Below are 24,146 nucleotides of genomic sequence, written 5' to 3'. Positions count from 1 at the left end.
AACTACAGTTCAGTTCCATTTCAGCACCTAATTATGGCAGGATATTCATTTTGTGTGGTGGTGGTGGTTATTTTTGTTTTTTTGTTTTTTTTTTTGTTTTAAGAGGAAGTACAACTAGGCAACCATTCTCTAAATAACACTAATCAGAGGGAAAAATGGAAGGGGTCCGACACTTTGAAAAATGAAGGTATCGGCCAAAGGAACACAAGGGCCACGAAGGGTGTGAAAATGAAAGTCTCCTTAGGCCTCGAGTGTTCTAATACCGTCAGGATCAGAAAAGAACAAGAGTTTACCAAGGAAGGTCAGATAGGATAAATAAAAGTGAGGAGCCTGGAACAAGTAAGTGGAAGCAATGCCAGGACTCAGCTAAGAGCCCTGTGGTCACCAACCCACACTCCAAAGTTCAGAGCCCCTGGAGCTTCTTTTAGTCACTTCTTATGGCAGGCAGGGGATACGGTGGGTGTTATTCTACCGCTCCCACCCACGGGGATTTCGTGGGCAGAGAGATAAGATTCTTACGTACGGTCACAAGGCTGCACAGCTATATCAGATTACATTTCCAGAACCGATAGCAGCTCAACTATAAACCCTTTCCTACAGTTTGTCATCGATTTGCTGGCACAGGATCCGTAACACCGCGAACTGTGGATTTAGCAAGATAGAGAAGAACGCATTCTACAGGGCATCTGAGAAGATTCAGGAATCAATACAAGACAACTGGCTGTTGCATTTGGTACATTTCACATGAATGCATGGAGGATACTCTAAGGAAAGTGTTTGTATCCAAATCACCTTCAACGTGTTCCAAGGTCTAGTGCCAACCAGCCAACCACCCACCACGGAAAATCTTTTGCCGATGGTTTATTGGGCAAACTACCAATCCCTTGTTTATTCTTCAGACTGGCTTGCAGATGAGGAAACATTTGGAATAGATGGTATCATGAATTTTTATAGCGAAAATTAGCCAGCTGACGAAAAGTCTCATGGTACAATAAATGTTTGACTGCAGCACCTTTACAGAGTCAATGTATTGGCTGGTATTATAAGAGACTGTCAGGATGTACTTCAAGGTCTAAGCTCTGTTTATGATTTACACATTAACATAATGTTCTCCTTTCCTCGTAGCAAATAGCATCATGAATGTAGTACAGAGATTTGTTCTTATCCAGTACAGACTAGATCACACTTCAGGAGCATCTGCACTTGGAATGCGCTCATTCAAGTTCACCGCAAGCTCCTTTAATATGCTTTGACAACACAATACTCTGCACAAGCTTCCTGTAGCAACCAGGAATTTGGGGCAATCATCAACCGTTCCAATTTGCTGTTCTTTGTTCTGAAATGCAAAAAATGTATGTGGCTGGTGTGAACATTTTGGAGAATGCAATAGCAGCAGATTATTTGTGTGCCATTTAAAAATGATGTAGATTCTTGTGGTAATGAGTTCAGTAACGTTGTAGGAATTGTTTCAGACTTGGCACGAAACATGGGTGCCTGTGTTAATTCTCCGATTTTGGTGTTGTAGTAAGGATGTAAAGAAGAAGGCCCTGGTAAGGCCTCAATTAGAGTGTTATTCTAGTGTATGGGACCCACACCAGGATTACTTGTTACAAGCATTGGAAAAGATCCAAAGCAAAGCAGCAGGAATTGTTCTTGATGATTTCTGACAAAAGAGTACTGATATGAAAATGTTGCAAATTTTGGATTGGTAAAACTTGGAATTAAGGAGATGAGATGAGATGAGATGAGATAAGCGGTATGTTCCGAGTTGTAAGTGAACAGATGGTCCGGAATGACAATAGCTTGAGTGCAGCTTTTAAAAACATGAAGATAAAGCTGGAATTTAATAAGACGCCAAATTGAGGCAAATATCCATTTATAGGCTGAGGAATAAGGGATTGGAATAATTTATCGAGGGAAATGTTTGATAAATTTCCAAGTTCTCTGAAAACATTTAAGAAAAGATAGGTAAACAAGTAATAGGGCATCTGCCACCTGGGAAGCAGCCGTAAATGATGAATGATTGATTGCTGACTGATTGTCCCTTCATCAGATAATATGGTGCACATTTAGTGCTGGGTACACAAATTCAATGTCACTGCAAGCATGTGGTCAGATATTTTAACTGACCTCAATACTTGACCAAAGCAATAGTATAAATATGTGAAACGGAAGCACCTCTGCTGTTTTTTCCTGAGACAGACAGAATGTGTACACTATTTCTGAATGTCATCTTGACTCGACAAAATTCTTGGTTCAATTTGGCGGAATATGCAATGGATCACATTCAAGACCTGAAAGAATTTTCATCAGCACTGGAAGAATCACACATGCTAATCGCCTGCCTGCCCACTTATATGATGTGTGCTGCGAGGATGAAAAGCCCAGCTTGAGTAAAGCTGGTGTAGCACTATTGAATGAATGTGAGGGGAAAGGGAAAGGATCAAAGCGAGTGTATACCTAGGATGTACTGAAAAATGTACTCTTTGCCCAACATATCATGTATCCTAATTTTCTGGACACATTTTGTGTATCTGAAAGAAAATAAATTATAGTATTCAATAGTCTTACTCACAGCAGCTTGCAGAAGAGGTAGTGGAGTTTCAAACTGAGGTGTAATAAGCCTCAGAGGTTCATGTTTCACATTCAGCTCTTTATATGCATTGATCGCAGCAGGCACAACCCCAGTATGAATGGAAAATAATCGATTATTAAATAACTTTGTGTAATCTGTGGGAATCTCATCGGCTGACTCTTGGAGGCACTTCCGGGGCATCTCAGCCAACCTTGCTGTATCGGGAATCATAATATAATCCGAGATCTATAAACCAACAGAACAAATAACATGAATATTGATTTCACATGTAATTCATCTAAAAAAAAAAAAAAAAAAAAAAAAAGAGGCATTCAGTAAAAATGACAATTTATGCAAACAATGCCAATCTGCATTGATTAAAAGATTTCAACATTTTAACAATCAAACAGCAATAGCAATTTTGCAACACCGCCAGTCGAACCGCACAGTCGTCACTTTCGTAGACTTTAAAAAAGCATACGACTCTACTGACTGCATCACCCTGTTCAATATACTGCATGAATGCGGTGTGAATAGCAAAACAACTGTGTTAATTGAACAGACTTTGACAGACACAACTACTAAAGTAAAATTCATGAGTGAAATCTTCTAACCTTTTCAAATCAGAACAGGAGTAAGACAGGGTGATGGGTTGTCCCCACTCCTGTTTAATTTGGTACGGATAAGATCATCAAAACCTGGGAGAGGGAAGTACTTAAAATAAGTATGGGAACCAAAGATAAGAGAATCAACATAAAGTGCTTTGCCTTTGCTGATGACCTAGCAATAATTACCTGAACTCCTGAGGAAGCCAGACAAGCCATCGAGAAGCTTCATGAAATCGCCATCAAAACCGGCCTCCAAATCTCTTATGAGAAAACACAATACATGGACTCCAAGAACTAAAGTCTGACACAACTTGCAACCAAATAAGGCAACATCACAAAAGTTAAGCACTTCAAGTACTTGGGTGAAATTATTGGGAACATTGGAAGTGAAAAAATAGCTATATAACATGTGCAGAAAAATTACATGAAGCCTACACAATCACTTGGAATATGTACAATAAGAAATCGGTTTCCACTAAAGCCAAACTACGACACTACACACAGTTGTTCTCCCCGAAGCACTCTATGCAAATGAGACGTCATCCTTAACCATCAACATCAAGGACAAAGAGAAAATCAAACGGCAGATACTCAGGAAGGTATTTGGACCCAAGATTCACGACGGTATCTGGATGCATAAAAGCTCAGAAGAACTGTATTCTATGACAGAGCGATTCTCCTCAGTTGCTCGGAAGAGGCGCATGAAATTTTACGGCCACACAGTACGAATGGAGGACTCTCAGCTGCCCAAAAAAAAATCTTTTTCATCATTAACGGAGGCCGACAAACCAAATTACGCTGGTTGTTAGACACTCAAAGCAACCTTGCAGAAATTAATATTGACCTACTGGCAACTGCACAGACCACATTCAGACAGAAAATCAATTCATATAAGTTCATATCCAAGAATGAGAGAAGACAAGCCCATAGTGAAAGGATGAGGAAGTTTTGGGAAGATAAGAAGAACAAGAAGTAATAATGGTCCTAGTGAACACATCAAGTTATATACAGAAAGAGGAGATGAGGACAAACATGAAAAAACAGGACAAGGTTAATCAATACATCATACACCGCCACCCCAAGTCTTCTCAGCCCTCGACAAGCTCGTTTCTGCTTCCTGGTTTCATCAGGAGGGCGGGCTTGTCAGATCTTCAGTCTTGATGTAGGAAGTGTAGGAAAAGGAGAAAGTCAGATAAACACGGAAAAATGGAAGGGGCAAAAAGGTAGACATGAGTACAGGCATGGTGTAACAAGAATGCAGGACAAACACAAAAGGAAGAAAGAAACCCACTGGGTCAATATCACTAATGCAAAGGAACAAACAAGATGTATACAGGAGCATGTTAAGAAACACATAATAGATTTTTTCCATGTGTATTCATCTTTACCAAAGATTAAAATCTGGGAGTGCATCATAGGAGACTGCACCAAGGGTTTGATTAACATTCACTGGAACCAGTGTGGTTTCACATCAGATATGTCAGCAAGTGACGCAATTCAGACTCTGCGGATCTTGACTGAGAAAAACCGTGAGCTACGTAATGACATATTCATTGATCTGCAGAAAGCCTTTGATCGCATTCCTAGAGATATTGTCTGGGCAGCACTACACCAGAAAGTTCCTGAAGTGTATGTGAAGATGATCCAAGATATGTATGTATGTCCATCTACTATGATGAAAACAACTGCAAGCGTTTCAGATAGTTTCCGTGTTGATGTCGGTGTACATCAGGGGTCGACACTGAGCCCCGCACTGTTCAACATTGTCATCAACTACATGACGGAGCACCTGAACAGACCTACCATGGACCCTACTTTACGCAGACGATATTGGTTTGGTTGGCGAGTCATGTCAGTACGTTGAGGCAGTCTTGGAACGATGACGAGTAATACTAGAGACAAAAGGATTAAAAATAAGTCGCAAGAAGACGGAGTATATGTTCTTCAACTTTGCGGGCCCGCACAACACTGTCTTCCTTGCTGGAGAACCACTGATGGTGACTGACAAGTTCAAATATCTTGGATCAATCATCACAACTCATGGTAATAATAAGGCCTCCGGAGAGGCCTGGTGCAGGTCTTTTGATTTGACGCCCGTAGGTGACCTGCACATCGTAATGAGGATAAAATGATGAAGACAGCAAGTACGCCCAGTCCCCGTGCCAGGGCAATTAACCAATTATGGTTAAAATTCCCAACCCTGCCGGGAATCGAACTCGGGACTCCAAAGGCCAGCACGCTAACCATTTAGCCATGGAGCCAGTCACAACTGATGGTAATATTGATGCGCCGTATCAGTGTTGGTTGGATGAAATGGTGTTCTGTATGATAAGCAGATGCCAATCAAATTAAAGAGCAAAGTGTACAAACCACCGTCTGCCCTGACCTCATGTACGGTTCCGAATGTTGGGCAAGACAGAAAAAGACTAGCGAATGCGTCACAGAGATGCCGATGTTGCGATGGTTGGCGGGCATCGCTCTGTATGACAAAGTGCGCAATGAGCATGTGCGAGGATCCTTTAAAATTGTACCCATTAGCGACAAGATGAAGGAAAAACAGCTCCACTGGTATGGTCACGTCAGAAGAAGAAATTAACACCACATGGAAAAGCTATTGCCATTGAAGAGCCGAAGAGAGGAAGAGGGCGTCCTAAGGCAACATGGAAATGAACTGCTAAGGCTGTCTTAAGGAAAAGTGAAGTGCCATTAGATTTGGTACAAAAATGTCGGACATATTCTCTACGAGTCAGCCGAGCCAAGCCAACTTTTTTTTTTTTTTTTTTTACACCGACGCAGATAGGTCTTATGGCGACGATGGGACAGAAAAGGGCTAGGAATGGGAAGGAAACAGTCACAGCCTTAATTAAGGTGCAGCCCCAGCATTTGCTTGCAGTGAAAATGGGAAACCACGGAAAACCATCTTCAGGGCTGCCGACAGTAGGGTTTGAACCCACTATCCCCCGAATACTGGAAACTGGCCGCATTTAAGCGACTGCAGCTATCGAGCTCGGTTGAGCCAACCCTGTGTGAGCTCGGGAGTGCCCGTTTTATTGGTATATATATGGCCAGGGAAGAAGAAGTAATCATCTTTATCTTTCTGACTTGTCCCCTTTCCCGTCCTTACCCGGTTTCCTTCTTATCCTTTATTCGCACATCAAGAGTGAAGATGTGTCAAGACGGCCCCTCAATGAGTGTTGATGCTCACCCTCATGATGAAGCTGGGAAGCAGACAGAAGCTCATCAGGGCTGAGAAGAGAGACAACAGTACACATCCTCGTCTCCTCTCCCGACACTGGCCAATCATTGCGATTATCCCAACACGTATTCCTTCAGAAGTTCCTTTCTTTAAATGACCTAGTACATAAATTCTAGCTTCATCCAAACTATCTTCAGTTGAATAACATGGCTTAACAGGAGCATATATTAGCTACGGAGACATTCATAGAGCAGTTCTCACTATAATTAACTTATTATGTCTTAGCTCACTTTACCTCGGGGTCCTCTGCATCAATATTATTCAGCTGAACTTCAGAAGTGGTGAGAAAACGAAAAATGACATCTCTTAGTCTATCATTATCCTCTTTTTCCAGGTATTGATCAGCAAAAAGCTGTGCTGAACCTAGTACTGCTAGCTTCCCAGAGGGTGACTTTGATCCTTGTATGTAGAAGGCACAGACTGGTCGGTTCAATGGGAAAGCGATGCTGCCGGTCGACAAGATGGCCACTGCAGGCTTTGCAACATTCAGTGTAGCTCCATATGGATACACAAAGTTCAGCCCCCTAACACAGAGAATGAATATATTTATTTACTGCACTTAAACAATGTCACTGGAATTTAGCCCTACAGTAAGACTTATACATTAATACAGAGTCTCTATTGTAAAGTTGTACAAGATTCACATGATGCTAGTCACCATGTGATGCCACAGTAGTAAAAGTTACCTGCAGCCTAAAGCTGACAGCTGAGCGAGGTGACAAGATTGACTTCAGCAAGAGTTTAGCATGATCTAAATCCCTTTGATTATTACCTACATCAGAGGTGGACGGTAACAATTCTCACATACAAGAGAAGAACTCTGCAAGTTATGTTGAACATCTCACAGGCTGACTTGTGCCGAATGTTAGGAGGTCCCAAACGTGTTTCACAGCCGAGAGACATCACTGTGAGATGAGTTTCTAATCTCTAAGTTTCATAAGAAAGAACTTCTAGGACTGCTATTTGATACCGAGTAGTATGCTTATATGGTGTTCATTTCACTGGCCAGCAGATAAGTGTCAATGCAGCAACTTGCAGTGGCTGGAAGGGTGCGATTACAAAATAAAGACCCTGAACATAGAGTGAGCAAATACCATAGGAGCCCATCACCTACAGTAATCCTCTTCATTTTTGAGAGTCAAAATACAAAATTCTTAGAAAATGACAAATTCCTCAGTACTGTTGTGCTAATTCTGGCAATGTTATCTGTCTAGAAGCATACGATGCGGTGATAATATTAAAACCCATCCTTTCCTATCTCCAGTATGACTAGAGTCCACTAGAATGTGACCATAAGTTTGCTTTACAACCCCCTTCCCCGTAGTTGCTCACTTGAGTGATAAATTACTGCAATGAAAAAAGAGGAGATAAAACATTTGCTTTGTCAATACTAATCACAAAACTATTTAATATATGTTAATTACTCATACATGTTTCAAGAACATAGCATTCTCTTCTTCAGAGAAAGTATTTCACAATTTCAATGACTTGATTAAAATTAAAATAAACAGATCAACTCTTAGCTCGGCAGCTTGGCTCAAACTGTACCTTTCCTCTCATGTCTTAGATGCATACTGTGAAAACTCAGAAGATGAGTACCAGTAATCACAGAATGAGTTTTACGATCTCTTTTAAATTAACTGCTGTTGAATTTGTATTGAGAAATGGCATAGAGCGCCATCTTGTGAATTAGACATACAGCTTAAAAAGAATCGGCATTGGCGTTAATCAAAGGACCAGCTAAAGATTGTGAAGCAGGATTGTAATCTTAAACATAGGCCTACCATGTTTTAATGTAGGCCTTGTTCACGCATACTGTTACCAGTCACAATTTTTATTCATCTGCATTCTGCAAACACATCTGGAAGATTGTACATTCAGATACCACTGGTGTCTGGTTGGCCACTGTTCTGAACTAAATACCTTCATGCGCTATATGTACTGAATGTGACCTAAAATATTGAAAGTTTATTTTCAGTGTAATGCAGTTGTGAAAATGAAATATTCTTGGAGTGATGTCCGTACTTTTATAAAAATCATGGTTTCATGACCAACTTAGTGATCAACTGATAAGAGACAGGGCCACCACATCATTCATACACACAGTAGTGACACACTGCACTATTACTATTATGACCAAATTACTCAAACATTGCACCTACACTCTAATTTGGCAAACAAAAACTTGATGCTCAAGGTTCACAGTAGTTCTAGACATATCACTCACTGCCAAGAAAGTTGTGTAATAAGCAATAAATTTCATGGCTGGGCCTGTAATGATGGACTTTTTAAAAATGTATTTATTTGTCTTTAATAATGGCGAAGTTAGAACTCATGGTCCTCTCTTACACTTAACCACGTCATTGTACAGAAAAACTATGGAGAATATTAAATATTTTAAAAGAAACTAATTTGTAACATGAATTCAAAATACATGCAACATAATAATTATACCAATATGTACACATCATTAGTCAAACTACTAAATGAAATTTAATGAAGATTAAGTTTAAATTAATTTAAAGAAAATTAACTAAATCATACACAAACACACACACACACACACACACACACACACCCCATCACTCACTAATCAAGATTCACACCATTTGTTTATGCATCTAAGAGGTACTTTCTGTAGGAAGACTTGAAAGACTCTAGCGAGTTACTGCTTCGGATGTTATTTGGAACAGAGTTCCATAATCTACTTCCAGTTACAATAAATGAGCGATTATAGGCGTCAGACCTGATAAACGGAATGGCAAGTGTAGTAACAGAGCGTGTATTATGCTGGTGAAAAGAGGAAAGGTGAGGTACTGGGGAGTTCTCTCGGTTAGTGATCTGAACACCAACATGGCTACATGAAGATTTCTGAGTTCTTCAAATTTCAGGAGGGGAAGTTGTTTGTAATAAGGTGTGACACGAGTGTCGTAGCGTAACGAAAATATATAGCCCATCTGATGCAGGAATTCAAGGTCCTTTGCATCTTTCTAATTTGTTCTTTCGTTGCACCTATAAATAATGGAATAAAGGGAGAACTAGCCTGACTTACATATTTAACAGTAAAATGTCATGGTGGTAATACAGAGGACGGAGTGAGGCATATACTCTGTTACAGATATGTGTGACGTGATCATTCCAATTTAGTTTTTCATTTATAACACCACCTAGATTATTTACTGAACTTTCATATGGAATTTTGGTACCAGATAGAGTGAGTGAAGGGATGTCTAAAGTCTTTGTCATGTTCATTAATTTTGATTGTCCAACTATAATAGCTTTTGTCATGGAGGGATTTATTAATATAGAGTTTTCACAAGCATATGTATATATCATGCCTATAAGTCAGCATTCATTCTATCAGTTGCTATAAAAATATCTCCCAGTTTTCTCTGATAATATATTTGGAGGTCATCTGCATATCTTCTTCTTCTTCTTTTATGACTGCAACGGATCACTTTAGTCAGTCCATCGTTCAGGTCTCTTTGAAGGGATTGTTTGGGCTTTGCGGTCCTCCCAGTACTTTTTCAGACGCTCCGATCTTCATGCCCTTTCCTCGGTTGAAAATATGCATGTTGTTGGCTTGTTTCGTGTAAGGGTAAAGCGGAGTTTGTATTCTAGAGTTGTGTATTCAATTTTATCTTATTTGTGGTGTCTTCTGTTGTAAGGCATATTTCCTTCAGATCCTCTCTTACTTCTCTGATCCATTTACATTTTTTGAGATGAGATGAGATTGTGTTGTATTGTATTAGTTGTTTCAGATGTCTCGAATCCTGCATCCTCATGATATATCCAAAGAATCCCAGTCTCCTCTTATGCATAGTATCTGTAATGGGTTCTAGCTTTTTGTACACAACTTTGTTAGGTATTATCCGCCACTGTCCATCTTTCTGGTAATTTTTTTTTGTTGATGCAGGTTCTTCCAATCCTCCTTTCAATTATCTGAAGTTTGTCAGTCTTTGATTGTTTATTCAGGTGAAAAAGTGTTTCTGCTGCATATGTAGCTTCTGGTTTTATAACTGTATTGTAGTACTTATTTTTGCATTTATTGACAGACATTTCTTTTTGTAGATATCCCATGTTAATTTTTGTGCTTTAGCTAACCTATTTGTTCTTGTTTGGACTAATATATTTTCATTTAGGTTATGTGTTATTACTTCTCCAAGATATTTAAAATGAGTTACTATTTTGATTTTATTACCATTTATGGTAACTTCTTTTAGTTGTGTTGGTTTTTGGGGCATAATTTCTGTTTTTTCAAATTATATTTTGAGGCAAATTTTATTTGCAATGTTTTGAACCTCCGATATCTGGGTTTTTGCTTCTCTTATGTCCACTACTAGTAATACTAAATTGTTGGCAAAACCCAGGCAATTTGATTTGATTTTTCAGCCAATCTGTATTTTTGGGGGACATTTCCTGTTTCACCCCTAAACTTCACTTTTCATTTGGTATTAGTGAGAGTCAATTTTATCATGTTTATTAATTTGGGCTGTAGTCCAAGGTGTCTTAAAATTTTAAACAGAGATTCTCCATGGACGCAATTGTAAGCTTTCTTGAAATCTAGTATGTTATCACCATATCTCTGTTATAGTTCATTATCAACTTAAGACTCATGATCTGATCAGGACAGCTTCTCCAGGGTCTGAAACCACCTTGATATTCTCCTAGTTCTTTCTTAAGTTGTAAACTTATCCTATTAAGGATGATTATTGAAAATATTTTGTATGTTATGTCTAAGAGTGAGATTCCCCTGTAGTTATTAGGGTTGGGTTTGTCTCCTTTTTTTGTGCAGTGGGTGAATGAGGGCAGTTCTTCCTTAATCCAGATAGAGACAAGTTGTTAAAGGAGGGCAACTTTTGCTGATCTTCCTGCATATTTCCAAATTTCTGCAAAGGTCTGATCTTCTCCTGGTGCTTTGTAGTTTTTTTAATTTATTCAGTGCTTGGTAGACTTCCTTTATTGTGGGAGGACTGATGTTCTCTGGTGGTGTTTTTATTGGGGTGTTGGTGCCCAAATGAAGAAGTTCTGTAGGTTCCTCACAATTTAGAAGCTTGTTGAAATATTTAGCCAGAATTTCTGCATTGTCTTTATTGTTATGAGCCAGCTTACCATTTTCATCCTTCATCAGTAGGGTCGGGGGTTCATATTTCTGGAGCTGTTTTCTGAAGGTTTTGTAGTAGTCACTTGATTGAGTTTTACTGAATTTTCTTCAATTAATTGCAGCATGTCCTTATGATGCTGTCTTTTTATTCTTCTTAAGACTTGGGTAGTTTCTTTTCTCTGTTTTACTAGATTTTGAAAGGATATTTCTGATTTTTGGGACTGATGTCATTCCTCCACTGTTTCATCACATTCACTGTTCCACCACTGGTGTTTTTTATGTGTTTAATTGGAGCCAGGTTTTCTGCAATTTGTTTAAAGTTGTGTACTAAGCCTTCAAGTTTATCTGTGATTTTTATTTTTTCAGTTGCTTTTTGGTAATTTTCATTGTTGATTAGCTGGGTAGGATCTATTTTTCTTTTAGTTTTAGGGGCTTGCTTTTGTTGTCTCCTCTGGGAAGTGAGTTTAATTTTTATTTTAACTATGTAGTGATCTGAACCTGTGTCCATTCCTCAGAGGACTTTGCCGTTATAGATCTCTTTGTGGTGGTATTTGTCCATGCAGATGTGATCCAGTTGCCATTCTCCTTTAATGTAGTCAGGGTGTTTCCATGTTTTGAGTTTTTGAGGTTTTCACTTAAAACATGTAGATTTTGAGATTAGGTTATGGTTTCAACACAGGTCGCTAGTCTCTTTCCATGTATACTGGCCATTTTCCGATGATGTCACGGTATTTTCTTTCTCTGCCTAGTTAAGCGCTGAAGTAGCCTATTAATAATTTTACATGGCGTTTGGGGATGTTATCTATGGTCTGTTCCAATAGGTCCCAAAATTCTTCTGTTTCCTCATGGTCTTTTGAGGAGTTGTCGTTATCATTAGTGGTAGCATGGGCATTTATTATAGTATAGATTTTATTAGATGTCTTTAAGGTGAGCATTGAGAGTCGTGAAGACTGTGATTTGAATTCTTGAACTAAGTTTATTATTTTTAAGGCTGACTAAAAATCCTGTTCCAAATTGTGGGACATTCTTCATCACTCTCTTCCCGGGTATACCTTTATAAAGTCTGTACCTTGAGATTCCAAGGCATCCTGGTCAGTGTTTCTAATTTCCTGTAATCCCATGATAAGAATTTTGTATTATATTGGTGATCACTTTTAATTTACCAGTTTGCATATGTGTGACATGAGAGTTGTAGCATAACGAAAATATATAGCCTATCTGATGCAGGAATTCATGGTCTTTTGTATCTTTCTCATTTCTAATTATTGTGATGCTGTCATCCACATATATGATAATTGCAATATTTCAGTCGAGATGCTATGTCGTTTATGTACAAAATAAAAAGCAATGGTTGAAATAAAGAACCTTTGGGTACTCGTGTGTTTCATTGCCCACTGAGAAGTCTTATTCTTTATAACGACTCGTCTACAGTTAACTTACTTTTTACAAAAACTTCAGTTTATTATCCACCTAATCAATACAGTTTACTCTCAAACAGTACTAGTTTCGACCATCATAGCGGACGTAGAATTAGGACATAGCGATGTCATAAATGAAAAGGGGGTGAGGGGTTAAACCTCCTGAGTTAAGGCTACAAATACAAACATGAAATACACTGGTGTACACATTCAAGTCCACACATTAGACATTTGATAAATAGTTAAGTGGATTTGAATAAAAATAGTTGGTTACAAGTTTAATGGCACTTAAAAGGATTTCAAAACTGCACTTGTGTCGATGTAAGAAGTCATTGTCTATTAGTAGTCTCATCATGGAATCATAGTAAAATTACACGAAAATACCACAGTACTGATGAAAATAAAATTGATAAAGTTGATGTGCTTGTCAATGCCGTATCACTGAATGAACAACCTTCTTTTGTTACAGTATAAAATGAAGGATATCCAGATGTTATGAAAGTAAGTCTATCCATCAATAAGGATATAATATGGGATATCTACAAAGAAAAGAAAGAAAATTACTTGACGAATTGAAAAGAAAATCACAGGACTGTGAATGATAACAAGAAATGGTTGCAGTGGTGCGCCCAGCACAGCTGTCAGTGTGACTACAGCTTTGAATCTGTTGTGACATAGCAGAGGAGGAATTTTTTTTAAAGAATTGCCTCAAAGAAAATTTAACCCCTAACTTTCTGAAAGGCCGTATTAAGCTTCGTAAATTTTCTCCACGTGTTTTTCAAACTCGTCAAAAAATTAATAAAATCTGGTTTCAAGATGAAATTAAATTTCTTTATAAGAAGAAAACCTTTTTTGAATGTCAAACTACATGAACTTCACCTGCAAGCTGCCCTTCACATTTTGAGGTCTCAGTGGGACAACTTTCAACGGCTGTTAAATGTCAAATTGCAAAAGACAATGTGAACTAAACAGAATACTATAGTAAAAAAAACTCAGTAATCTTCGGAAATTGCAGCTTCCTTTCAAACCCAGTTCCTCAAGAGCACATTCAAACCCCTTTATATGTCACTCACCAGTGTCAGATGTCGCTTTCAGTAAAGTAGAGCCCAAACATAATTGGTCCAACACCTCAATAGTTAACAATATCACAACCACCATCACGGAAATTGATGTAGCCACTAATAAACTCCCTTTAGAACAAAAAGAAGATTTTCACCATGTAATCAAAAAGAAAATTCCCACTTTTATTCAAAATTTAAAAGTCAATATTGTAATGAAATACCATCAAACAAAAGCAATTTCATGATTTAAAAAAGAAAATTACCTCTAATAACTTAATGGTTACAAAAGCAGACAAAAGAAACACTGCAGTAATTCTAATAAAAACAGAGGACCGAGCTCGATAGCTGCAGTCGCTTAAGTGCGGCCAGTATCCAGTATTTGGGAGACAGTAGGTTCGAACCCCACTGTCGGCAGCCCTGAAAATGGTTTTCCGTGGTTTCCCATCTTCACACCAGACAAATACTGGGGCTGTACCTTAATTAAGGCCACGGCCGCTTCCTTCCCACTCCTAGCCCTTCCCTGTCCCATCGTCGCCGTAAGACCTATCTGTGTCGGTGCGACGTAAAACAACTAGCAAAAAAACAAAAACAAAAAACAGAGGATTTTTTTTTCACGAAGTACCTTTGCCAAAGTCAAGAGAGACCCTATCCCAAACTTCAAAAAGATCTTAAAAAGATTCTGAAACATAGTTCTTCCTTATTTACATCCTCTGAAGTACAAAAGTTCATTAATATGAACCCTCAATTATCTAAAGCTCTCTCTAAGGTCCATAAGGCCGACGTGCCCATGAGACCAATCATAAACTTTAGACCCAGTCTGACTTATAAACTTCTAAATTCATTCAAACATTTCTCAGCAACCTTAAAAAATTTCTGGCAAACAAGTCAGTTAAAAATTCCACTCAACTAGTTAATATTCTTAAGGATTTTAAAATTGCTTCACATCCTTGAAATAGAATAATTTATATATATATCCTAGAATTTGTTCTTAAAACCAATTATTTTACTTTCAATGATGTCATTTATAAGCAATACAGTCTTCCCATGGATTCGCTGGCCTCGGGGATGTTAGCGGAGATATATATAGATCATTTTGAGTACACTAATATCAGTAACATAGCTGAAATAGATTGCTAGTTGAGATATGCAGACGATGTTCTGGTGATAGACGAACAGTTGAATGGCAGTGAAGCAACATTAGAATTGCTTAACAACATAGATCCTCACATTAAGTTTACTTTGGAAGAAGAGATCAATAAATCAATCAATGATCTTGATCTAACCATCACTAGATTTGATGATCATTTTAAATTTAAAATATATGTATAGGAAACCCACTCAAACGTCCGACACCATCAGGGCAGATTCTGTACACCCCAACTCACACAAAAAGGCCTTGTACCATAGTATGTTTAAAAGAGTATTTAGTATTCCTATGTCCCAGTCTGATCTTGTAGAAGAACTAAACATTCGTCAGACAGCTTTAACTAATGGTTTCAGCTTGCAATTTATTAATAAAGTTATTAATAAGATTAAATACAAACCTCAATTGAATCTAATTAAAGAATCAAAACCGCAGTCACAATACACTCTTTTTACATACAATAGTAATAGTATTCAGCACATAAACAACCCTTTAAAAAAATATGTTTGAATAGCATTCAGGGCCTCAAACAATAACTTTAGTAAATTTTACAATCCTAGTTCAGTGAACTCAGTTAACAAATTCACACGCTCAGGGGTGTAGAAATTGAAATGTTTTGATTGCAGCAGTATGTTTATTGGTCGAACAAGGAGAAGTTTCTAACTCTGTATTTGGAGCATGTAAACGCTGTCAAGCACAATAGATTCACGGCTTAGAGATTACACATTCATGAGGCTAATCATCATTTCTCCACCATCCAACAAGATTTGGACATACTCTGTTTCAGTCAAAAAGACCTCTTTTCTTCTTATCGTAGAAGGGTACTTTATGTATTTAGACCAGTTTTCTAATCCTACTTTTCATTTGAATGAATTTTATGAAAAAACTAATGTTGTCTTTGAGTCAATTATTCCCTTAGAATCCAAGTATTACGCTAAAAAGTTCAATACAAGCCACAGTCATACAAATGATTCTTCTAACAGTTCCCCTCCTCCTCTCGTGCCTTCCTCATTCCAACTTTCCCCTCTCTTTTCCCTCCCTACCTCAGATCTCCTTGCCGGGCTGAGTGACTCAGACGGTTGAGGCACTGGCCTTCTGACCCCAACTTGGTAGGATCCTGGCTCAGTCCGGTGGTATTTAAAAGTGTTCAAATACGTCAGCCTCGTGTATGTAGATTTACTGCCACGTAAAAGAACTCCTGCGGGACTATATTCTGGCACCTCAGCATCTCCAAAAACCGTAAAAGTAGTTCGTGGGACGTAAAGCCAATAACATTATTATTATTATTATTATTATTATTATTATTATTACTATTATTATTCAAGCACTATCAGAAAAAACAAATCTCATTCTTTGGTCACCTAATTAGAACACCTGAAAATAGAATCAGCAAGATAATAAAAGAAAAACTGTGGAACAGTAAGAGTAATATTAAGTGGATTACAAAAATGAAAGAAGATATGACGGAACTACAAATCACAGTAGAGGATTTAAAAAATAAGACCCACAGAATCAAGACACTCAAAAACATAGACACCAGACTACAGACCAAGATCAACAGACAAACCATAAGAAGAGTGATTTCAGACGAGGAGAGAAAATCAAGATCCAAGAGAATGAAGAAGTACTGGGCTGAGAGAAAATTCAAAAATCCACTGTATAACTGACTGAAGTGGTCCAATGAAGGCCATACAATGTAAAATAAATAAATTATTATTCAGATCTCGCTCCCCTTCTTTTTGCTTCCTCCTCTGCTGTGTCACAACAAATTCAAAGTTGTAGTCACACTGACAGCTGTACTGGGCGCACCACTGCAACCGTTTCTTTTTATCATTCACAGTCCTGTGATTTTCTTTTCAATTCATCAAGTAATTTTCTTTCTTTCCTCTTTTAGATATCCCCTATTAATGCTCTTATGGATGGATAAACTTACTTTCATAACACCGGGTTATCCTTCGTTTTATTGTAAGAAAATGAGATTGTTCCTTCAGTGACATGGCAATGACAAACACATCAACATTTAATCAATTTTATTTTCATCAATACTGTGGTATTTTCTTGTAATGATTCCATGATGAGACTACTAATAGACAATGACTTCTTACATCATATTTTCATCGACACAAGTGCAATATTGAAATGCCATTAAACTTGTAACCAACTATTTTTATTCAAATCCACTTGACCATTTATCAAATGTCTAATGTGTGAATTTTAATGTGTACATTAGTGTATTTTAGTGTTTGTATTTGTAGCCTTAACTCAGGAGGTTTAACCCCCCATCTCCCCTTTCTTTTATGATGTCACTATATCCTAATTCTATGTCCGCTATGACGGTCGAAACTAGTACTGTTTGAGAGTAAACTGTATTGATTAGGTTTATGTAAAAAGGGTAACAACCACAGACATGAAAGTTTGAGTAATAAAAAACCTAAAAAAACCTATGTGCTCTTAGTGGGGTGCATCATAAAGTACCATTATTTGAGTGAAATAAACTTAGTATCGTACAAAGAAGTTTACACACAAAATGTTTTACTAAACTTACTGGTAATTATCGTCTTCATAGGTACTCTTCTTAGATAGTTTTCCAGAAGCTTCAATAATTCCTCTGTTGAGGATTCCATTAGATACCAAACACTCTTTGGGATGGAAATATTTGTAATAATGAGTTCGAACAACTGCATCTGGAACAGGAAAGAAAGCAATGATTTGTTTTCAACAACAGTAGTGATTTTTTGTTTAAGAGTGCAAGAAAAAAAGAGAGAGATTTTCTGCTGGTATATTTTTAGCTAGACAGATGATTTACAACATTCTCTACTAAAAAAAAAAAATCATTCTGGAGGCATAACTGCTTAGGTTTTCATAGTCAGTGCCATGTGGTGTGTTCTAAGTCACCTGTCACTGAACAGGGACACTGACTTGCAGGGCAAACACAGTACATTACTATGCTTTGTTAAACAGAAATCCATAGAAATTTCTAATGTACTAATAATCTCAACAGGAAGGAAGATACAAGACCGGTTATCAGAGCCTGGATACCCATACTAACAAAATAATAAAAGTAAAGAAGCCAGGTGGATGCAAGGACAGGGAACAATAAGAGAAAAAGTTGACCAGCCAACGACTATTAGCTACCACAGGAGACTGACTCGTGCCCACCACGGTGGCAGAGAAAATTTCTGGGCTCCAATAGCAGTGTTCCTTCACCCACCTACTTCTGGAAATGTTTAACTATAAATTGTACTTATCACCCACCTACTTCTGAAAATGTTTAACTATAAATTGTACTATAAAAGTAAAGTTACTTCCTGGACGGGTTGACAGGTCTTCAACAATAGCATCATCATCATCATCATCATCATCATCATCATCATCATCATCATCATCATCATCATCATCATCATCATTTTACAGTTCCAGTTTCCCAGGTACTGTTGGTGAGCTGCTTCCATTCTGTCTTACTGAGATATGTTCACATGTTCTGTTGTTAATGAAGTCTTCTAGTGTCCTTTCCTGATCTTCAATGTCCATCCAGCGGATTCTTCGTCTTCCCAAAAGTGTACGTTCTTCTGCACCCTATTTGCTACCTCCTTTGTGGCTAGTGTATCTTGAGATATTACACCACCGAGGTATGTAAAGTTTTCCACACTTTCTAGTGAATGATTTCCTAGCATGATGTTCGCTGGTCATCCCTCTCTGTTAAGTCGCTGCATTTAGTTCACCAGAGGTATTCTTGATGTTGTTCATTGTGTCATCCATGATGGTGATAAACAATTATGGGGATAGTGCACTGCCTTGCTGGACTCCACTTTTGGTCTGGAACCAGGATGAATGTCCGTTACCCACTTTACAATGGCGAAAAATGAGGGTATCCTCCTATTCAATACATCATATATTCCGTCATTAGACAGAGCAAACAAATTCAGACATGTTTCGGCTCGCTTGAGCCATCTTCAGTGAAAAAAATTAGGGGGTTGGAATAATTTACATAATATAAGTTGAAAAAATGCTAAAAAACATAATGTTTTCCGTCTAAGCTCTCTTTTGCTTTTTTGTTTACTCTTTCATTATGTTTTTTAGCATTTTTTCAACTTATATTATGTAAATTATTCCAACCCCCTAATTTTTTTCACTGAAGATGGCTCAAGCGAGCCGAAACATGTCTGAATTTGTTTGCTCCGTCTAATGACGGAATATATGATGTATTGAATAGGAGGATACCCTCATTTTTCGCCATTGTAAAGTGAAAACCGTCAATACGGAATGATTCTAATATCTTGTAATGTCCGTTACCCAATCGCACACGTGGTACAGTGCTCATACAGCATCTGAACTTTCCTCATCAGTTCCTCCAGCACGTTCCTTTTTACACGTCATATGAGGTTATTATTATTATTATTATTATTATTATTATTATTGTTATTATTACCATATCAAAAATATAATTTACACACTTCAATTATACATAATGAACCACATAACAAACTATAACACACAAAAACCAAAACACTTCACACCAATCTCGACCAGAACCTAGGAACATCAAGTGCATTCTGTGTTGCATGAAAAAGATAATCTTCAGTGCAGGAAGATGGGACACAATGAACACTGAACACTTCACCACAGTCACATTTGACGTCGCTAGCATCGATATGCCCCATCTTGCTAGGATGACTTTGGATCTGTCCACTTCTGTCCTCAGTCTGTGATGATGATGATGATGGTGCTGCTTGTTTAAAGGGGCCTAACATCTAGGTCATCGGCCCCTAATGGCACGAAATGAGACAAAATGTAAGGACAATTAAAAATCCATAATCCTCCACTGACCAGAATTCAAAACATGAGGATGAAGGATGAATGGATGGATATGAAGTTGAAACAATCAGTGGATCTGACCTGCAATGCCCCACATTCCCAGAAACTAACGGTAAACAATAGTATTACTGACCAAGGGACTGCTTCTAAGCACAATACTGAATCGATGATGCTTGTAGTCTAAATGGGTCCAAAATCCAGGTCATCGGCCCCTCATAATGGTACTTACTGCTAGGAAAGTAGAACCATGGTATTTGTCAAGTTGCAGTACTAATCAAAAGTAGTGCAGACTCGCGGTATTCCACACATTATGGTGTTACTCACAGGTAATGTAATGCGCATATGTAACACAGACCTACGGTGTTTCGCACATTGTGTTGTTATTTACAGGTAACAGAAACCTATGGTGTTCTTCACATAAGTGGACTAACCACAGGGACTCGCACTATCCCATGGTGTTCCTCACATAGTAGGTACTAATCATAGGCAAGGCAGAACCATGATGTTGCTCATATAGTGGTACGAATCACAGGTACTGTAAAATGCATCCTGAGCACACAGTCACTACTAATCACAAACCTATTTTGTACCTAACATAGTGGTACTACACGCAAGTAAAAGAGACCCATGGTGTTCCCTGCGTGGTGGTACTATACACAAGTAGTATCATGGTTCTAATTTGATCATCCCTTGGTCACCCCTTTTGACAGGCAGAGGATACTGTGGGTGTAATCTTCATCTGAGTCCCCCACCCACAGGGGTTGTGTGTTTGGTTCATGAGAGGTAATTTTATTTCCCTGCAAGCCAGTTAGGAACTCCCTATCCGCCACCTGGGAAGCGCCACGTCGGAGTATCACCTCTCTCCCTGCTACGCCAGCGTAGTAGGTTCGTGGTCCTCAGTCTGTTCAAGCACTTCCAGACTGTCATCTGTCCTGTGATGATGGGAACGTTGACTTTCCAAAGCTGTACTATGAGGTGAAATGAAATGGCGCATGGCTTTTAGTGCCGGAAGTGTCCGAGGACAAGTTCGGCTCGCCAGATACAGGTCTTTTTGATTTGACACCTGTAGGCGACCTGCGCGTCGTGATGAGGATGAAATGATGATGAAAATGACACATACACCCAGCCCCGTGCCAGGAAAATTATAATGTTATTTGCTTTACGTCCCACTAACTACTTTTACGGTCTTCAGAGACGCCGAGGTGCCGGAATTTAGTCACGCAGGAGTTCTTTTACGTGCCAGTAAATCTACCGACACGAGGCTGTCATATCTGAGCACCTTCAAATACCACCGGACTGAGCCAGGATCGAACCTGCCAAGTTGGGGTTAGAAGGCCAGCACCTTAATCGTCTGAGCCACTCAGCCCGGCCCAGGGAAATTAACCAATTCAGGTTAAAATTCCCAATCCTGCCGGAAATCGAACCCGGGACCCCTGTGGCCAAAGGCCAGCACGCTAACAATAATTTTAAAACATCTTTTCACACAATTGACTCTACGTGTCTTGTTTCCTTTTACAGATTCCACTGTTATATGCCTTTTCAACTAGTATATCAACAAACTCACATTTTTGCAACATTTGAGTATTGCTTCAAATTGAGATGGTCCAAGAGATCCAATTTAAAACTGTTCTTCAACTTCTATTCTACAACTTCATATCTTCAATGTGTTCTACAACTTCACCATATGCCTCTGACTTTCGTCTTTTATCTTCCTGATTAAGATTAATTTCGGATCTCTCGACCAACCTTCGACTTTTATTCTCTCTTCTTTATTTTGAATATACATGATTTTTCACCATCGTCTAATTGTAACCGCCAGACAGTCAACTTTATTGTTATACTTGTTGTATAACAGTCTGATGTTTTATCCATTGTACTTATTATAGCAGCCTTCTAATGTTAATTTTGTTAATACTTCCACCATTGTATATTTTTAAACCATCATTGTTATTTTTAATGTTATTTTACTTCAAATCTCTTCAAGATTTTTAAAATTCATTTCATTATTACATGTTAATTAGATGCTTATTTTCAATCTAAGGTTAAGACAATGGCTGATGATGCCTTCATACAAGGCGAAACATGTACCACTATTAGTTAACAGATCTATGTAAATCATCCAAGACTAGACTTTTTATTGATTAGGTGGTCTATTTAACAAATAACTTACTGTTATAATTCCAATCAAATATCATCAATACGGACCAAAAATGATATTTATTACATGTGGGGTATGTTCCGAGCTGTCAGTGGAGAGATGGCGTGGGAGGACATCAGTAGACAAATAAGTCTGAGTGGTGTCTTTAAAAGTAGGAAAGATCAAAATATGAAGATAAAGTTGGAATTCAAGAGGACAAATTGGGGCAAATATTTGTTTATAAGAAGGGGAGTTAGGGATTGGAATAACTTACCAAGGGAAATGTTCAACAATTTTCCAATTTCTTTGTGATCATTTAAGAAAAGGCTAGGAAAGCAACAGATAGGGAATCTACCACCTGGGTGACTGCCCTAAATGCAGATTAGTAGTGATTGATTTGATTGATGTCCCACCTTCAGACATGAAAAACAAGCTTTATTCTCTGACAACCTTTTATGTTTATCCCTTAAGTTCATTTCTTGAGCCAAATGACACTCTTTGCTAACATGCGGTTTATTACAGAAGACACAATCCAAACTGTTTCCTTTTCCAGCGAAAAGTACACTAGCAGTAGCTAAACCTTGCTCCTCCCGCTCCCGTTCTTTAATCTTAGCACTCAAAACCAAGTAACGCTGTCAGTTTGTCAGCATGTCCATTATCCTGATCTGTTTTAGTCGTTGATGAACTCTTCATCCAGAGACGTAATACTTGCTCAGGCAAGCAAGATTCTACTAACGGAAAGAGCATCGAACCGTACTTATCTCGAGTAACACCTATTGATTCTAAAGCTCTCAGCTGTGCTTCTAACTAGTCGTATAGGCTAAACTAGCAAGCACAGGCTTCTCCCTTGTCTGAGAGACATTTTTTACTACAAGACTTATGAGCTCCCTGACAAAGAATTCTGTCAATAAATCTTCTCTTCCAAACCTACCCCTAAGAGATTCTACAGCCTTCGAGTAATCAGCAGTGGGTGGGGGGAACTGGTAACCAAATCTCTAGCTCGGCTATCAACCTTCGTGGACTGGATTAGGTATTGAAATTTATCTTCATCCTCAATTTCAGAGTCCTCATGGATGCGCCGAAATTGTCCCCAAAATTCCAACCAACTCCTAACCTCCCCATCAAATTTCACGAGTTCTTTCTTTGGCAATTTCAACTGCCTTTTGTTTTTATTCTCAGCTGTTACAGTTGATCTACCTAACACTACTTCCAACACATTAGCATTATTAGCTTGTAACCACAGGGCATATTTTTGTCTTGCCTCATCTAATTTGTCTCTAAAATTGTCTATAGATTCGTACTCACGGTCATACTCGTCGTCTCCTTCTCTTTCCAGAAACAAATCTAACACTTTTTCGTGCAACAGTTCCAGTTCCTTTCCTAACCTTTCCAATTTATTTATCAAGGATTGCAATATGTCTTCATGAATGCCGTCTTGTATTTTTTGACTTAAATTTTGCAAGAAAAAATTGTACGTTTTCGTAAAAGTCGCTCTTACTGGCCTTTGAGCTTTCGTTAACTTCTCCGTTTCAACACAATCTACAACTTGTATGAATTAATACGTATACTGGCAGGGTCGCCACAATTTGTTAGGGACCTATGCCTACCCGGTATAGGTATTGCCAGTTGATCACACAATGAACACTCACAACTGCTGTAAAAAGGAACACTATATTACGAAAAATACAATTTCACACAGCAATACTTGGTTTTTTTTTCCAAAAATCACCATAACAGCCAAACACTCATAGAGTAAACGTGACAGATGGGATAGAAAAGGTCTAGGAGTGGGAAGGAAGCGGCCGTGGCCTTAATTAAGGTACAGCCCCAGCATTTGCCTGGTGTGAAAATGGGAAACCAAGGAGAACCACCCTCAGGGCTGCCGACAGTAGGATTCAAACTCACTATCTCTCGGATGCAAGCTCACAGCTACGCGGCCCTAACCGCACGGCCAACTTGCCCGGTTGTGTCACTTTAGCACTTTTTCTTCTGCAGTAGAAGGTAATGAAATCTCTGTCCCTTCACGAC

The 24,146-nt window shown here is 38.4% G+C and overlaps 1 protein-coding gene across 1 annotated transcript in view; it reads right to left on the bottom strand.

Annotated features, from left to right (window-relative positions):
* The window catches only part of IFT52 (intraflagellar transport 52), a 30,698-nt gene that overhangs the window by 5,593 nt on the left and 959 nt on the right, over nucleotides 1-24,146 (bottom strand). Inside the window, exons 4-6 of the mRNA XM_067153593.2 lie at nucleotides 17,712-17,850; nucleotides 6,675-6,963; nucleotides 2,576-2,821 (exon numbers count right to left, since the gene is read on the bottom strand). Of these exons, the coding sequence (XP_067009694.1) occupies nucleotides 2,576-2,821; nucleotides 6,675-6,963; nucleotides 17,712-17,850 (674 nt within the window). The remainder of the gene's footprint in view (nucleotides 1-2,575; nucleotides 2,822-6,674; nucleotides 6,964-17,711; nucleotides 17,851-24,146) is intronic.

Source organism: Anabrus simplex, chromosome 9, assembly GCF_040414725.1.
Source record: "Anabrus simplex isolate iqAnaSimp1 chromosome 9, ASM4041472v1, whole genome shotgun sequence".
Taxonomy (NCBI): domain Eukaryota; kingdom Metazoa; phylum Arthropoda; class Insecta; order Orthoptera; family Tettigoniidae; genus Anabrus; species Anabrus simplex.
Note: the sequence above shows the minus strand (reverse complement) of the source record. Positions and strands in the feature narration are given on the sequence as shown.